Source organism: Cnephaeus nilssonii, assembly GCF_951640355.1.
Source record: "Cnephaeus nilssonii genome assembly, chromosome: 4".
NCBI classification, from domain to species: domain Eukaryota; kingdom Metazoa; phylum Chordata; class Mammalia; order Chiroptera; family Vespertilionidae; genus Cnephaeus; species Cnephaeus nilssonii.
The window spans coordinates 12,973,522-12,992,397 of record NC_137075.1 but is presented as its reverse complement, the minus strand read 5'-3'; the positions used below and the strand labels follow the sequence as shown (position 1 = coordinate 12,992,397).

At 39.9% G+C, this 18,876-nt stretch overlaps 1 protein-coding gene and 1 pseudogene across 5 annotated transcripts in view; one reads left to right on the top strand and one right to left on the bottom strand.

Moving 5' to 3' along the window:
• Positions 1–9,689, top strand: part of JCAD (junctional cadherin 5 associated) — a 57,724-nt gene extending 48,035 nt beyond the window's left edge. For 3 of the 4 annotated variants that reach the window (XM_079769437.1, XM_079769435.1, XM_079769436.1), the window contains exon 4: positions 786–7,416. In XM_079769437.1, coding sequence (XP_079625563.1) covers positions 786–820 — 35 coding nt within the window. In that variant the 3' untranslated portion in view covers positions 821–7,416. Of the gene's footprint in view, positions 1–785; positions 7,417–8,018 lie in introns of those variants that run through there. The other variant, XR_013813443.1, reaches the window with a different exon arrangement.
• Positions 7,383–7,863, bottom strand: LOC307098543 (60S ribosome subunit biogenesis protein NIP7 homolog; annotated as a pseudogene). The gene has a single exon. The product of its transcript is annotated as a 60S ribosome subunit biogenesis protein NIP7 homolog (transcript).
• Positions 9,690–18,876: the final 9,187 nt, after the last annotated feature.

The following is an 18,876-nucleotide window of genomic DNA, read 5'->3' as shown; positions in this document are numbered from 1 at the left end:
CAGAGTTCTTATGTATTCTCTCCTAAAAAGTTAGAAAACCTTTGAGCTGCTGTGGCAGGAATTTCTGACCATAGGAGGTAGATGTGTGAGCTTCAGGTTTGCCTGGACCCAGAGATCTGTGACTCCCAAGTGGCCACAGCCAGCAGCACCGGCTGCAGCACTGAGGGCAGGTTAGGGCTGCTGTTTGCTGTTTTTTTGTGGGGTGTCCCGTCTGGGAAATCTAGGACATCTGACCCCGTTTGGGGTTTTCCAGTGTGGGCTACAGAATGGATCCGTGGGCGGCCCAGACTCATACCCAGAAGATTTGTGCTAACAGGCCTGTGTCCAGCCCTGGGCTGGCTGGTGGCAGTCAGAGGCAGGAGGCCAAACAGTCAGGATTTCAGAGTCCTCGAGCTTTCCGGTGACAGCATTCAGTCATGGAGATGCACACAGCAAAGCAGACTTCCATTAGAATTGTAATTTACCAAAACATTTAAACAATCCTTGGTATCAGCCAAGCACACCACTGCTGGTTAACAGGCATCACATTTAAGGTTAATTATATTTCATTATGAACATCAGGAAGAGACCATCAAAATATTAAGCAACTCACATTTTTCCATCGGTGATCATACATGTCCCTTTAAAACAGCTTTTTGATGACAGTTTTTCACTCAGTGAAAACAAGATTGTTGAAATGGATTTTGCTCCCTAAACATATTTATCTATGGTCTGAGGATTAAACAGGAAACAAACTAGTTGAATATTACACTAATTTTCCTTTCTTTCTTTCTTTTTTTTTACAGATTCGTATGACCCTAGCAGAGTGGAGCGAGTGTGATGAGATGCCAGTGAAGTGCACCCACCATAGTTGCAAATTGAGTGTTCTGTGATTTTGTCTATCAGCCAGCTTGCCCTGGAAACTGCTGGCTGTTAGTGCTCTGTGGTGTCACTCCCACTGCCACCAGGAGACTCGTCATGCCTTCAGAATTGCTTTGTGGAAGTAATGAAGTAGTCCATTGAAACTATCTGTTTTTATAAATGAAGAGTTAATACCTGTATTTAGAAGAGTCACATGGACTCTCCTGCATGATGGATTTAGCCAAACTGGTAAAATGTTTGGTGTTAATCTGCTTCTGTGACAATTTGAACATGGAGAATAGAGTGAATGATTTTTGAAACGACTGTGAATGCCATAAATTCCCTTTCACATCTCCAGGGCCTGTGGTCCAAGCTCACGTAAAGGAATTTGGGACAGCGTTTCTGCACTTTGAGTTTAGGGGAAATGTGAATGACTATATCTGATCCATTTTTAATCAATTTGGCCTTCTGCTGCTGGAAGTAACTTCACTTATAAGTAACTTGCCATCAGAGACTAAAAGCAATATCTTTTTAAGTTCCTAAAAGATTAAAACTTACTATAACGTACTAAGAATATTATTTATCTAGTAATGAAGTGCTTTACTCGTTTGCAAACATGCCATGTCTGCTTTGCACTCGGTATTATCTATTTTTATTTTCTGTATGGACGTTTAGAAATTCTTTATATGAAAAATAATTGCTGGTTTAAAATAGACCATTTTAACAAAGTAACTATATTTCTTTTTACAAAAATGCTATTTTTCTATGATGTAAACAGTTGTTAGGTGGCAGATTTTTAAGGAAGTTTTATTTTATTTAAGAATCTGTATCCCTTTGTGTGAGAGGGCCCACAGAGGGCCCACATCTGCGCTAAAGCACATATCCCTCACCCACTCACAACTCGGCTATTTTTATTTTATCTTACAAAGAGATCTCAATATAGACGTTTTACAGGATTAACTAAACTTTTCACAAAAGTTTTTTTTACAAATATAACTAAAAGGTTATATGTGAAAATAATCCTCTCAAAACCAGCCAACGTCCACAATTTTTGCTGCCCTATCCACTAGAATTACCAAAAAGTGTAGTTTCATTTATGTATATCTATGGGGGTCTGCCCTGAGACCATGCTTTCCTCCCCCAACCCTTTAAAAATATGTATTTTTATCTAGAATGATCCTTACTTAATCTCTGCATATTTTAAAAATGTGCTAGAGACATATATATGCCATTACAAGTATTATGAGGCCTATGTATTCTACTGTGTTTACTATTGCATTATCCTGCACAAAGTTAATGCATTTTTTATGCATTTGTTCCTTCTTTCTAAGTAAGGTATTCTTGTTAGCTAACATTTTCTCCCCTTTCTTCCCTTTTCTCTAATATAATATATTAGAGAGAGAGGAAGGGAGAGAGATAGAGAGAAACATCGATGAGAGAGAAACATCATCAATTAGCTGCCTCCTGCACACCCCCTACTGGGGATCAAGGCCACAACCCCGGGCATGTGCCCTTACCAGAATGGAACTGGTGACCCAGCGATCTCTTGGTTCCTGGATTGATGCTCAACTGTTAAGCCACACCAGACAGGGGCATGGGGCTTTTCTTCCTTCTTTCCTTCTTTCTCTCTCTCCTTGTTTTTTTTGTGTGTGTGTGTGTTGTTGTTTTTTTGTTTTTGTTTTTTGAGAAACCACCTGATCTATTTTTAGACATTTCAGATTCCTAAAATGTGAATTGTTGGGTGGTCTGCAATTTGGCCCTAAAACAATTCTGACTGGGCTTTCCTGGCCTGTTTTTATCTGTAACATATGATTTTATTTCATAAGAACTTCATGTATTTGGACTGTAATAAACAATACAGGATCTAAATAATTCTGAAAAATCGTTTTGAATACACTTATCTGTAGTCTTGGTTCCTACCTATTACTCATAGCCACTTCTTTCCTGATTTTTGGCTCTTGTGAAAAGTTGCAGTAGGCTCTTGTTTTCACAACACAAAGAGAAGGGCCAAGTGTCTGCTAGGCATAGCTTAGATTGTTTTTCCCAGGAAAAATTTAGTGAATAAGTGGCTTATTACTCTGTCATGGTCACTGAATCACTTCAGTAATCTGATAGAACTAAATGAGGGTGGTCACATGTTTCCCTCTTTAAATGCAAGTGAAATGCATATATATGCATATGTTTACATATACATATAAACATATGCAGATATATATGTACATATACATATAGCCACATACATATATACGTATATTTGAACTGTGTTCTGACTTCCTTCTAAATTTTGTTGATCCCATATAAAGACTTCTTTTAATGAAAATAATTAAATTTTAGTTTATTCCTCACGGGAAAGAGAAGAATCCTAAAGAGAAAAAAATTAATGTACCTTATGTGTGATACTTTTACTTTGTTTTATTCTAAATTATTATAGTTTTCTGAAACCACTCTGAATTTAGTTGAAATTATCAATATTTTTACTTCTAACTTTCATTTCTGGATTCCAGCTTGAATATAGTAACTTTGAAAATTTGACTTTTAAACTTGCGTATTCTAAGGTAAATAATACAGTCTAATCAGAAATAGCTTTCCCAGAGGTTTTGAATTTAATGATAGTTATTCTTTTATTACTTCTATTGTTCATACATACATACCTCTTTGTTATTAGTTGTGGCTGAATTTTTATTTTTTTTTATTTTGTGTCTGTCATTGTTTTTCTCATATGTTTGACTAACTTTTGGTGTTTAATAATTTGGGGCTTATAAAATTAAGTTAAAAGTTTTAACTCTGACTATTTGAACTAAAAATTATATGAGGAATTATGTATGAAATGTATTTGTATTTCTTAATTGTAAAAGTAAGGGAAAATATTGGTATAGCTCTAATTACCTCTTTGAAGGAAATTTCTGAATGATTGAAAACCAAATATCTTTATTATCATTTTCAATCTTTCTTTTCTGCAAACCACAGAAAACTTCTTAGAAGTGCAGCCCCTGACTGCAGCTTCAGAATCCTTTTCCATGTTGTTTCTAACTATTTGGGTTTCTTTTTTTAAAGTCACTTAAAAATGTGTCTACTCTGAGATTCTGGTGTCCATATTAGAAGTGTAGGTTGAGGTTTTGATTCATGTGGAAAATCTAATTAGAACTTTTGCTACTCATCTGACTGTTGGTGAAGGGTTGGTGTTAATGCAAGTTCAAGTGCATAAACTCCAATGATTCTAAAACTAGATCCTGACCATTTTTTTGTGACAATAAAAGGACTTACTTTGATACAAGTTTGGTTTAAGGGCTTCTGAGGGGAAATGATGAGCCCCATCCACCATTGACACAACTACTTCCCAGCTCTGAGCAGAAGAGACCGATGGAAGATAAGATTAACTCACATTTTATCTGGTCCCCAAGGATTATGTTTATGTGTTTTGGCTATTTTGTTGTTTTGTTTTGTTTAAAATGGTTAAATAATACACAGTTAAGTATCAGGTTAGCATCTCTTGGAAAGTGGCCAGTGAAGCAGAATTCTCTCTAAATATCTGAGCTTAGAGAAACGCTTCCAGTTTTCCAAGTTCTTGTAGGCAGTTACTTTCATGTTTGGGCCATTGTTCTGCTAGATCATCTGCAGGGGGCAGGAAGTGTAAGGGATGGATTGAGGGGTGGGAGTGTCTTTCTTGAACTGAAGCTGTTAGAGTAGGCTTATGGGGGAGATGCATTTTCTGTTATGCTTTTCACTGCAGATTCTGTACATCTGTTTGTGGGAGGAGAGCTGCTACTCAGGACAGGATTTAAGAGACACATTCCAAGTGACCTTTAAGAATCTGCATGGTGGGAGGTCCTTTTCCTGAACTCTGGGTTGGTCCACTGTGGACTCAACCAAGGAAGATGATAAAATAACATTAAAGAAAGAATGGTCCTCAGCCTGCATGTTAAGGAGTGGTTAAGACTGCAACTCAGATTAAAGTCCTTTGGAAAGATCTCTATGGTCTAGCAAACTGCCCGTGGAAACAGTCCTTAAGTTCACCAGCAGTGCCGCGAGATGGGCAGTGCAGTGAGGTGGGCAGAGTGCTTGCGTGCGCGCATTGCTGGCGTTGACTTTTGAGAGCCCCTGTCACAGTTGTGTTTAGTACAGGGGACAAGAAGGGCCTTGGTCTGTGGCCTCTGACTGAAACTTGAACCCAAAGGCAAGTCTGGCTATTTGTCCCAATGCCTTCATTTGGGGTGAGGAGGAGCGCTTCCCCGACTAATAGTCCCTTTCCCCTGTGGAAGCCAGAGGGGCAGCTGAATGTCTTCAAGGAGCTCTTGTATTTCTCTGCATAATGTAAAGACGTGCTATTCCAGGATGACTGACCTGCTCAATGACACACATGTTTCAAATAAAGATTTTGCATGAAAGTACCTATGTTCATTGTCTTTGGCTGTGGGTGCCAGAGCTGCCCTGTAAGCCTTAAAGGCTGGTCCCCAGAGGGCAGCAGGCTGTACCGAACACAGCTCAGATGGTGTAAGTAACAAAGGGGTGTTGAAGCTCCTCTTCACGATTTCCACAAAGGCTTGCTGACGTGGGGGCTTGGTTTGCATTTCGAGTCCATCACTAACCATGTGGCCTTGCACCCTTCTCTACCCCAAATTCTGTTTTCCCACCTAACCTCTCTTACTCTTTGACTATAAGAATCAAATACCTAGAAAAGCCCCTGGCACACTGTGGCATTCCATGCATGGAAAGTGAGTGTAGACCTGTACTTTATGGGGAACAGAGTAAATAAATGTGTGTCTGGCAGCTTGTAGGTTTTAAGTCCAGGCCGGCCTTGCTCTTCATTCAAAGATCCATCTCATTTCTAGTGCTGGGGTTCTAGAAGCAGAAGCACAGCTTTAAATTGGTTCCTAGCAGCTCAATAAACATAGAAGCTGTTGTTTCTGAGTTTGGTCCTTCTTTCCAACGTAAGCTCCTTGTCTTTCCCTTTAGCTTTGGTAGATGGCTGTCCTTGTCCCTTCCTTGGCTCTGTGTGTGTGGGTCTCAAAACTTGAGTGTACCAGGGGCCTCGCAGTAGTCTGAAATTTCAGATCATGTTGAAATGTGGGTTTTAAAATAAGACCTATTCCCAGTTGGTTGATAATTGAATCCATATATTAAAATTTGACTGAAAAAGACCTTGACCAAACGTACGAATCAGAGAACCCAATCCTGGGCCTGGCTCTGTGTTAACTAGCTGTGACCCACCACCTCTCCTACTCTCTGGAAGTGGAGAAGACAGATTGAACTAACTGTTTTTTTCCAACTTTATATAACTGCCTTGGCTGACATGGCTCAGTGGTTGAGTGTCAACCTATGAACCAGGAGGTCACAGTTCGATTCCTGGTCAGGGCACATGCCTGGGTTGCTGGCTTGATCCCCAGTCGTGGGGTATGCAGAGGCAGCTGATCAATTATTCTCTCATCATTGATGTTTCTATCTTTCCCTCTCCCTTCCTCTCTGAAATCAATAAATATGTATTTTTTAAAAGATTATATAAATATTTCTTAGAAAAATTGGAAGTCCCATAGGGTCTTTGGCCCTGCCTGAAAAGTCCAGAAGTAAAATGATTTCAAAACTATGGCTGCACATGACTGCAGACTGGGTCATGGCCAGGGCAGGAAGCCCTGCCATTACTTTTTTTTACCAGGGTGGTCCACTTCCCCATTCCACTAATTTGTCATGCTCTCTCCTCCACGCCATAGCTTTGGAGCAGCCAAGAGGCTGGCAATCTTGAATTCTCCCAATATATTATTCTGAGGTTAGAGCAGGGCACTGAGGTGTTTATGAGCCTGGACATCAGCCCAAGGCTCACAATTTGGCTGCTTGGGGTTCTTTTTTAAAAAATTCTTACCATTTATTCAACACCTGTCATTTGCCAGGTACTGTTCGATACTTTACAATCATGATTTCTAATTCTAAAATCTGTTCTTAAATAGATGGTTAAAGCTGTTTTTTTAAACAGAAGAAAATGCAGCTCATTAAAGTTTAATGACTCATCTAAAGCATCACAGAAGCTGGTAGGTATTAGAACTAGATTTAGAATCCACGTTTTCTTCCACACCACACAACACCTACTATAAGGAAAAGTAGCAGAATAAATTGCACTTAGTATTTTATCCACCTTGCATTTCATGGCCTAGTATTCTCATATAGCAATATCTATCTTTCATAGTATTAATAAATAAGAAAAATGGTTGTGTTCTTACCATGAGTTTTAAAAACAGTGTTATCATAGATAACAATAATAAGCTATTCTCGTCCTCAATAATAGGACAATTTTCTTTTACTGAAAATAAGAAGCCCTCTGATTGAAATATAAAACACAATATTCTATTTAGTAACAAACACCTAAAACACCATTTTTGACCCATTTCTGAGTCCAGCCTGCATTTGTCCATAATAGAGAGAATATTAAACTAACAAGTCCCTGGAGAGATCACAGTGTTGACAAAATTCAACATGATGGTGGAGTCTTCACAGACACAGGAAACAAAGCTGGGCCCTTCCACACAGCCATAAGTCCATGGGATGATTACATTTTAAGTTAATGTTTCTTCAAGTCACACATATTCCCCAATGTCTGCTTGATGAAATACCACAATCGCCATGGGGTCTACTTTCCTGTAGTCTTGTGTAGACTTTGCTGCCACCCCAAAATCCAAAGGGAGGTCTGCAATGGAGTACACCACCACTCCCCATACTGAGAAGTATTTTCAGTGATTCGACCCAGATTCGCATACAGGAAGGACTGCTCTGCTCCAGCTTTATCCACACTTTGTACTTGCCATAGGGTGTGAGGTAATCCAGAGCTGTGATGTGCAACTGGAATTTGTGAGTCTTTCCCAAGCAGGTCCCCAGCAACATCAGCTTGTCACTAGAGATGTTGGCAGCCAACTTCAAGATCTTTTCACTCACACAGTACACCCAGTAGGAGTGCAGCCTGAAACAGTAGGTGCCATCGGGCCTATTGTCCAGCAGCTGAAGATTCTCCCTGATGTATTTTGCTATCTTCTCAAACATGACATGGGCCCCATTTTCCCACTTTTGGAACACTGGATCCTGCTTAGGATCCTTTTAAATGCACTTAGTTTCAGAGATGTTTGAGTCTCATCAGGTAAGCTTCTACCCCACACATAAATCTTCCTCCAGGTTGTCAACTTGTATTTATTTCACAGGCTGGAAATGCTGTCGGCCACTCCATTGCATAGAATTTTAGGGACAACAGCTCCATGGAAAACTAAGTGCCAGCCCTTTCAGTCCCAACTGGCCACTGGTGTGGATTCAGCTGGAGAACCCAGTTCTTCTCTGAGCTATGGGAGGTTTGTACCTGATCACAGAGGCTCCATTTACTGTTTCTTCTCCTGGTTGCCTTTCTCTCTTCTGTGCTTCCTGCTGAATTAACTGGATGTTTTTACCTTCCTCAACCACACTGCTGTATTTCCAAGATTATGATAGCAGGGTCAGCTTGTGGAGAAATAAACCCAAATGTGCATTTATCTAGAGTTTCTTTGGGGTATTTAAAACCAGTTATCAACATAGGGAAGAGGGGAAGACAAGGATACTAATATTGTTGGGTCCCTCCTATGTACCAGGTATGTTATATGTATTTTATTTAATAAACATCATTTCACAAAAAGACAACGGGTACAGAGAAGAATAATTCTTTACAGAGGCAACAAGCAGCAAAACGGATTCAAACCTATTTCAATGCCCCAAAGTCCATGCTATTTATCTTAGCTTACTGTATCCCAGGAGAATGAGAGAATGATCCTCCAGTAAGTCAGGAAAGTCAAAGGTAACAGCTTATAATATTAAATGAATTTGTTAAGATTGGGTTCATCTGTTTATGTCAGAAAATTGGAAACAATCATGACTTAAACATGATGAAAGCTATTTCCCTCACACTTCAAAGGAACCCAGAGGCAGGCAGTCCAGTATATTAGTGCCATGACAATTGTATCTTTCTGTCCCAGCATTCTCACATAGTGCCTTCCATCCTCAAGGTAACCTCATGGTCCAAGATAGCTTCTAGAGTGCCAACCATCTTAGACACTTCCCAGGTAGCAGAAAGGAGGAACAATTCTTCTTAGCTTCCTTTAAAGAGACTTCCAGGACTATTCTACACTTCTGCTTATATTCCATTTGCTGGAACTTGACTGGTCAAACTAGCTGCAAGGGAGTCTGGGAAATGTAGTCTTTTAAAGTGGGCACCATTGTGGGTCTGAATAAAAATCAAAATTCTATGACTAATAAAGAGAGAGATGATAGTTATTGACTGGCAACCAGCAGTCAATGCCATACTTAAACTACTTTAGGGCATTAGCCTCAGGGGAGATGGGTGCTCACCAACCAGCAATGCCTCCTATGTCTCTGTGGAAGGCATTGTGATGGGAACCTTGCAGGTAGCAATGAAGATTTTGTCTCACCAAAGATTAAGGATGTTGTCCCATATGGGGAGTTTTCAATAGTGTCTCCTTTCCCAAGAGGGAGCAACCACGAGGCCAAAAGGGCCAGCTATGAAGAGTCACCTTAGCAGACCAATCTTAGGGTCTATCAATCGCAAACCCTTTTTTTTCCTGGGTGAATCACCTTAAGCAGAAGAAAATGATTTTACCACATTGGTGCCCATGGTAAACAAAAAAGTGTGAGGTGAGTGGCAAACAAAAGTTTAGATGCCAAGTTTCTGGTTTCTGGGAACAACAGACTTGGTTCACCCCTGTCTGCTCTCCTATGGACACTCATTGCACCTTCTTCCGAGGCAGGGATGTGGATTCTGGGCTGTTTACTTCAAGGGTCCCAATAATCTTCAGGAGAAGATCTCAGGGTGATAGGGCCAGCGACCGCGGAAATGGAGGGAGCAGCACAAGTACCTGAATCCTCACTGGAAAGGTTGTGCCACTCCCTTCCTGCCTGAGATTAGACCCTTTCCACCTTGGCCACCCTGCATTTTACCACAAGGGAACCAGAACTAACTCTGAGCAGTTCAGATAGCAGGTATTACCACTGAATATTCTGCTTTTCTAATTATTTTCTTTCATGTCAGTTGCAGTGGAAGAGTTCTGAACTTTCTTTCCTGGTTTGTTGAGATTTTTATTTGTAAAGTTATTTTTGTTGAAGAAAATACAACCCAGAAACACTTTTTAATTTTTTGTCAGACTTTGTGACTAAAGTAAAAAATGAAACAGAAACCACAAGAAAACATTTAAAGATGTCAGGTGGGGAAACGTTGCCACGGATGGCATGTTCATGCACCATAAATTAGCATGGCATAAAATACTATGCCCCCTGGTGGATTTCTCTCTGAGAGGGAGCAAAATAATTCACTTCTGACGGGGTGGGTGTGCTAAGCTAAGTTGGAGGGGAAGCCAGGAAAGTGGGGAAAGACAACTACTAAATTTTAACAAACCTTGAAGACATGTCATTATTTGTTTCATCATTAAAGAGGAAGAAAATGCTATTAATTAAATTATTTCTTGCCTTGGATTTAAGTGTATCCCAATTTCAAAGATGTTAAGATGTGAAAAAGAGAAGTGCCCGTACAGCTGGTGAAGTACAGTAACTAACCTTCATTCCTCACTCTCTGGGGTTCCACAGGCACACCTCTCCCCTGGGGACGCTGCTCGGCTGGTTCTGCAATGACCTGTGATCTAGGAGTTCCTGACCATCTGCACAGGCAGCAGAGACTTTTGGGCTGTGGCTTTGAAACTTGGGTGTGTATTCCAATGCCTGGAACTTGTTAAAAGAGAAAAGGAGGCTGATTTGGTATGTCTGGCAAGGGAACTAAAACACTTATTTTTTAACTAGGACATCACATGATTTCAATGCACTCAGTCCCATAGACACTTAGGGAAATTCTCTGGAGTCTTCAGAAGTGTTTCAATAGACCAGAAACCAGAGCTTCTCTCAGTCCTTCCTGGCTCAGAGTGCCCCTGCATGCTCATGCCTCTCACTGGCTGGCCTTAGCCTTCTCTTCTTTTGACAACATCCATTCACCCTTCAGGTCTCACTTAAGTCTCAGGTTTTTCAGCAGCTTCCCTGACCTAACCAGGTGAGCTTGGTACTTAGGTCTAAATATGATCCCCCCAAATTTATATGTTGAAACCTAACACCCAAGGTAAAAGTGTTGGGAGGTAGGGCCTTTGGGAGGTGATTAGGTCAGGAAGGTACAACCCTAATGAATGGGATTTGTACTCTTATAAAAGAGACTCCCGGAAAGTCCAAGATGGTGGCAGATTAGGTGGAAGCTACACTGACCTTCTCCTGGTACCAAACTGGAATTCCAACTAAAATATAGAAAAATCATCCTGAATAACCAACTGAAGACTAGCTGGAGAGAAGCCTTATAACCAAGGACATAGAGAGGAGGCCAAATCAAGACTGGTAGGAAGTGTGGAGATGTGAGAGAGCTAGCTAGACTCCCACAGGCAGCAGCAGAAATTCTGGAGAGATATCTCATCTGTGGGGGGCGGGGGGTGTTCCCCCTGAGAAGTCTGGAGTCTAAACCCCAAACCTGGAACCTCAGCCCAGAGCTCTGTAACTGGGAAAGGTGCCCATATAACATCTGGTTGTGAAAAGTAGTGGGGGTTTTGGTCTACCAGGGATAGATGGCTAGAAATGCAGGTACCCTCTTAAAGGACCAACACATAAAATTTCATTTGCAGCCACTCACCTAGGGCCCCAGCAGAGGAAGGGCAGAGTAGACTAGAGCTGCGTGAGGAGAATCTAGGGTTGGTGTCTCTGGGGAGAGAGCTGTGAGGACAGCTGCCTGGATCCCTGTGCTGAGTCATTCCCCCATACGGCAGAAGCCATCTTTCTCAGGCAGACCTTTCCCATCCATTCAACATTAGCCTGGAGGGAACAAATAGCCTCACCCTTTGGAATCCTTTTTGCCCCACCCTGTGGAGCTTAGCCCTGACTATAGCCAGAGGTTCATTAAGTGGCTGAGGCTAATAGACAGCTTGCAGGCAGAGGCAGATCCCTGGGTGCTTTGAGTCTTTGCCTGACCTGCTCCTGGGCCTGGGGCTATTAAAAGCAGATCTTGGTGCACAGCTTGGTCCTTTCCACGTGCACCGAGGCCCAGCAGAGGAAGCCACAAGTTGTGGATCACTGATAGCTCCAAACAGGTGCTCAAGGCCAAGTAAAGGCAGTGTCTGACATTGGCCTGCACCAGAGTCCCTCAGAGAGGCCCATAACCAGTAAACACAGTAGATAGTTTCAGACAACAACAGAGCAGGATCCAATAAGCGTCACAAGCAGCATATCCACAGGGAGATATTGGCAGGCACCAAATCCTACTGAAGTGAATTCTGTTTCGTGTGATCAGCACCTGCACAACAGCCTGCATGCTGTGTTGGGGGTTGAGCCTCACTGTCAGCCAGCCTGAAGGTTGAGCCCACACACGAATGGGCCAGTAGCAATCAAGACTCAGTTACAAAAGGAGGGCCCACACAACATAAAAAGGGTCATTCTTAGAGCACCCGGTTCTGGTGATCAGGGAGACTGTGCCACTGGATACCACAGGCGACCTACTATATAAGGCCACCCTACAAAGACAGGGAGTTTAGTAAATCTACATGATTCATAGAAACAAAGTCAAACAGGCAGCCAATATAGAGAGACAAAGGCCCCAAATGAAGGAACAAGGGAGTTCTCCAGAAGAAGAATTAAATGAAGTGGAGATAAGCAATTTATCAGATATAGAGTTCAGAATAATGATTATAAGGATGCTCAACAGCATGAGAAAGGATATAGAAACCATAAAAAAGACTACTGAAAATGAAGAGTGCACTGAAAGAAATATACAGCAGGCTCAATGAGGCAGAGGATCAAATCAGTGATTTGGAAGATAAGGTAGAAGAAAACACCCAATCAGAACAGCAAAAAGATGTAAAGAAATGAGGACAGTTTAAAGGACCTTTGGGACAACATGAGTGTCAACATCCATGTGATAGAGGTACAAGAAGGAGAAAAGAGAGACCAAGGGATTGAAATCTATTTGAAAAAATAATGACAGAAAACTTCCCCTACTTGGTGAAAGAAATAGAGTTACAAGTCTAGGAAGTGCAGAGAACCCCAAACAAGAGGAAGCCAAAGAGGCCCACACCAAGATACATCATAATTAAAATGCTAAATGTTAAAGACAAAGAGAGAATCTTAAAAGCAGAAGGGGAAAAGCAGTTACCTACAAGGGAGTGCCCATACGACTGTCAGCTGATTTCTCAACAGAAACTTTGCAAGATAGAGGGGAGTGGCAAGAAACATTTAAAGTGATGAATAGCAAGGATATACAAGCAAGATTACTCTACCCACCAAAGCTATCATTTAGAATTGAAGGTCAGATAAAGAGCTTCACAGACAAGGAAAAACTGAAGGAGTTTATCACTACCAAACCAGTATTACATGAAACATTAAAGGGTATTTTTTAAGAAGGAGAAGAAGAAGAAGAAGAAGAAGAAGAAGAAGAAGAAGAAGAAGAAGAAGAAGAAGAAGAAGAAGAGGAGGAGAAGGAGAAGGAGAAGAAAAAGAAATGAATATTAAAATGGCAATAAATACATGTCTATCAACATTTGAATCTAAAAATCAAAGTAAACAAACAAGAAATCTAATAAACAAAATAAACTGATGAATAAAATAGAACCAGAGGCATGGAAACATGGAACGGACTGATGACTCTCAGAGGAAAGGGGTAAAGGGGACAGAAAGAGATTAAACAAAGATCTTACATGCATATATGCATTACCTATTGACAAAGAAAATAGGGTGGTAAAGGCCTGGGGCGGGTGGGAACCAGGTGGAGGGGGACAATGTGGGGAGATATCTGTAATACTCTCAACAATAAAGATTTTAAAAGAAAAAAGAAAAAAATGCCAAAAGTTAAAGAAAAAGAGAGAATCATAAAAGTCACAAAAGAAAAGGCAGGCAGTTACCTACAAGGAAACTTCCATAAGATTGTCAACTAATTTCCCAACAAAAACAAGGCCAGAAGGGATTGGCATGAAATATTCAAAGTGATGAAAACAAGGACCTACAACCAAGGCTACTTTAGCCAGAAAGACTATCATTTAAAATTGAAAGAGAAATAAAGAGCTTCCCAGACAAGAAATAGCTAAAGGAGTTTGTTACCATCAAACCAGCATTAAAAGAAATGTTAAAGGGCTTGCTTTAAGATGCAGAAGAAGAAAAAGAAAAACAAAACACATGAACATTGTTAAAAAACCAAAATGGCAATAAATGTGTACCTATAAATAATCACTTTTAATGTAAATAGCTTAATGCTCCAATCAAAAGACACAGGGTAAATGAATGGGTAAGAAAACAAGACTCATGTATATGCTGTCTTTGAGAGACCCACCTCAGATTAAAGATACACACAGACTAAAAGTAAATGGATGGAAAAAGATATTTCATACAACTGGAAAGGAAATAAAAAGCTGGGCAGCAATACTTTTATCTAACAAAATAGAATTTAAAACCAAGGATATAGTAAGAGACAAAGAATGATCCTATATAATAAAAGCCTAATATGCAAATTGACTGAATGGCAGAATGACCTGTGGAACAACCATTTGCTGTCATGTGCACTGACCACCATGGGGCAGATGCTCAATACAGGAGCTGCCCCCAGTCTGCAGGCCCCAGGCCAGCCAAGGTGGGTGCCAGTGGGGGTCCCCCAGTCACCCCGCCAGTCACCCCACAGAGGGAGGCGACTGGCAGCAGCGGTCGGGGGTAGGGCCGGCCAGTGAGCGGGCCAGTGCCGCCCCCCTGATTGCCCCCACTAGTTGCCTCCAAGGTGGGTGCCAGTGAGGGGCCCCCTTATCACCCTGCTGGTCGCCCCACAGATAGGCCCTGATAGCTGGCCAGGCCTAGAGACCCTACCCATGCATGAATTTCGTGCACCGTGCCTCTAGTATTACATAATGATAAAGGGATCAATCCAACAAGAGAATATAACCCTTGTAAACATGTATGCACCCAATATAGGGGTACCTAAATATGTAAAGGAAATCTTGATGGACATAAGGGGAGAGATGGACAATAATACAGTAATAGTAGGGGATTTTAACACCGTATTGGCATCAATGGATATATCTTCCAGACAGAAAATCAATAAGAAGATGACAGCCTAAAGTGACACACTAGATTAAATGGGCTTAATTGATAGCTTCAGAGCATTCCACCCCAAGGCAGCAGAATATACATTCTTTTCAAGTGCACATGGAGTGTTTTTTAGGATAGACCACATGTTAGGACATAAAACAAGTCTCAAAAACTTTAACAGGGTTGAAATTATATCAAGCATCTTCTCTGACCATAATGCTTAGAAACTTGAAATCATTCACAAGAAGAAAACGAAAAAAAACCACACAAAGATTTGGATGCAAAATAACATTACTAAACAATGACTAGGTTAACAATGATATCAAGAAGAAATCAGAAATGTTGAAATTAATGAAAATGAGAACACAACAACCCAAAATCTATGGGACACAGGGAAAACAATTCTAAGAGGGAAATTCTAGCATCTCAAGAAACAAGCAAAAGCTCAAATAAATAATCTAACTTTACATTTAAAGGAACTTGAAATAGAACAACAAAGCCCAGAGTAAGTAGAAAGAAGGAAATAATATAGATTAGAGCAGAAATAAATGAAAGAATCTAAAAAAACAATACAAAAGATCAATGAAACAAAGAGCTGGTTATTTGAAAGATAAACAATATTGACAAACCTTTAACCAGACTCATCAAGATAAAATGAGAGGACCCACATAAAAAAAATCAAAAATAAGAGAGGAGAAATAACAACTGACACCTAAGAAATACAAAGGATTGTTAGAAAATATTATGTACAACTATATGCCAACAAATTGGACAATCTGGGAGAAATGGTTAAATTCCTAGAAACATATAACCTCCAAAAGTAAATCAGAAAGAATCAGAGAATCTGAATAGACAGATTAAACTAGTGAAATTAAAACAGTAATAAAATTTAAAAAAGTCTCCCAACAAACAAAAGCCCTGGACTTGATGGCTTTACAGGTGAATTTTATCAAACATTCAAAGAACTAGCCTATCCTTCTCAGCTATTAAAAAAAAAAAAAATTCAGGAGGGAAGACTTCCAAGCTCATTTTACAAGGCCAGCATTATCCTAATTCCAAAACCAGGTAAAGATACTACAAAGAAAGAAAATCATAAGCCAATATTTCTGATGAACATAGATGCTTGAATCCCCAACAAAATAGTGGCAAACTGAATCCAGCAATACATTAAAAAGATCAAACATGATCAAGTGGGATTTATTCCAGGCATACAAGGATGGTACATTATCTGAAAAACAATAAATGTGACACTACCTAAACAAATTGAAGGATAAAAACCAAATGATCATATCAATAGATGCAAACAAACAAAACAAAAACATTTTATAAAATCCAACACCCATTTATGATAAAAAAAATTCAGGAAAGTGGGGATGGAGGCAACATACCTCAACATAATAAAGGCCATATATAACAAACCCACAGCCAACATCATACTCAATGGGCAAAATCTACAGCGTTCTCTTTAAGATTGAGAACAAGACCGGGATGTCTGCTTTTATCACTCTTATTCAACACAGTAGTGGAAGTCCTAGCCATAACAATCAGACAGAAAGAAATAAAAGGCATCCAAATTGGAAAGGAAGAAGTAAAACTGTCATTATTTGCTGATGATATGATATTGTATAAAGAAAACCCTAAAGATTCCACCAAAAATGCAACTAGAACTGGCCGGGCCAGTGTTACTCAGTCGTTGAGCCTCCAGCCACAAACCATGGTTCAATTCCCAGTCAGGGCATATGCTCGGGTTGCGGGCTCAATCCCTGGGATAGATGGACCTGGAAAGTATTATGCTAATTGAAATAAGCTAGTCAGAGAAAGGTAAGAACCATATGATTTTACTCATATGTGGAATTTAATGAACAAATTGAACTAACAAGCAAAATAGAGACCAACTCATAGGTAGAGAGCAGGCAGACAGCTCACAGAGGAGGAATTGAGAAAAAAGGAAAAAAAGAGAGAGAGAAAACTCATGAACATGGACAATGGTATGGTGATTGTGGGGGTAGAGAGGGATGGGTGCACGTGGAAGAGGGCACAGGGGATAAATGGTAATGGAAAAAATTAAATTCTTAAAAAGAGGATTACACGGGAAAAAATAAATAAAACTCACTACCTAGGCCAGTGATGGGCAACCTTTTGAGCTTGGTGTGTCAAACTTCGCCAAAAAAATGAGCATAACTCGGGTAGTGTGTCACTTTGAGGAAAAAACATTATTTCGCGATATTTATAGTTTAAATAACATAAATGTATAATTGTTATATATAATTGTATTTAATAAACCAAAAACTAAATATTTAACTTACCTGCTTAGTGACTTCTTTGTTCATCCGTCAGTCGGTTTCTTTTGTTGGTCTTGATATTATTTAGCTTGTGTGGGGTGCCGTGAACTAAGATAAGTGAGGGGGAGGGGGAATTCTTTAACTAACCTGCCTATTAGTGACTTTTTTGTTGCTGAATTTCATTGGCTAAATCTTCAATTGAAGGTTGGTATTTTGTACACTTCAGGCCCAAGCAAGCGCTACTAACTTCATCTGTCAATCTGTTTCTTTTGTTGGTTTTGATATTATTTAACGCTGAGAATAAGGCCTCACAAAAATATGTAGAGGGAAAAATTGTGAGTAAAGCCATTGCTATATTTTTCAGGGTGCTAAAAGTGTCTGGTAGTCGGTTCCAGGCACTCCAAATTTCCTGTTCGTAGTGGCACTCCTCTTGATTCTCCAAGCGGCACCTTTCCAGATTCTCAAGCTTTGACCTCAAGTCGACAAACACCTGAGCCCAGATACTGTCTTGAAATTCTGCAAGTTGCATTTCCAAATCATCAATTTGCATCCATTGGAAACCATTTAATTCCAAACTACTGTAGACTACTACATCAGGATACTTAATTATTTTCATGGTCTGTTCTAGACTTCTAAATTGACTAAATCTATCACTAAACTGGTCAAGTAACGAGTCTAAAACATGCTGGTACTTCATATGCAAGAGTTCCATTTCATTTTGTACAGCTGCACTGGCCTTCTCAAAATACTTTGTTACTCGAGGAAAATACTTATAAGTTTTAGTTTCTACATCTTGCTTGAAAATTTTAACTTTACTTTCAAAAGCTTTTATGTGTCCAAACATAACGTCAATACTTTTGCCAAAACCTTGTAACTTTAAGTTCAGTTCATTAATATGAACAGAGAGATCTGTAAAACACATCAGGGTGTTGACCCACTTATCATCATTAAGCTGAGGAAAGTTTCCCAGATCCTTATCATCAAGAAATACCTTAATTTCTTTAAAGCACTCCACAAAGTGCTCAAGAACTTTGCCTCGGCTCAGCCATCTTACATTATTGTACATCAGCAGTCCACTGTAGGTGGAATCAACCTCCAGTAAAAGTGCCGAAAATTCTTGCTTGTGAAGGGGGCGAGTAGCTATTAAATTAACTATTTTTGTAACAACTGACATTAAGTCGTTTAACCTTTTGCACTCGGATGTCAAGTGTGACAGTTATTGAATGTATCAATAATTTGAAATATAAAAAAATCCAAATAAATAAGTTTGTATGAAAAGAAACTCCAGTTTTTTATTCTACTGCCGCGCTTTTTAAAATCTGGGGTATTTAAAAAATTAAATCCCGAGTAGAATAAAGGAATCGAGAAAAACGCAAGCGAGTGCAAAGGGTTAAGTCGGTGAATCCTGCCTTGGCACATAAAGCCTCCTGATGGATAATACAATGAAAAGGCACAATCGGATGTCCAATAGCTTCTGTAAACAATTTGACAAATCCGACTTTTCCCCCCACCATATTTGGTGCCCCATCTGTCATCACTGACACAACTTTAGAGATATCAATGCTTAGGTCATGAAATGTTTGCATAACAACCTTACATATTTCGCTTCCTGATTTACTTGTTGACACTGATACTAACTTTATCAACTCTTCTC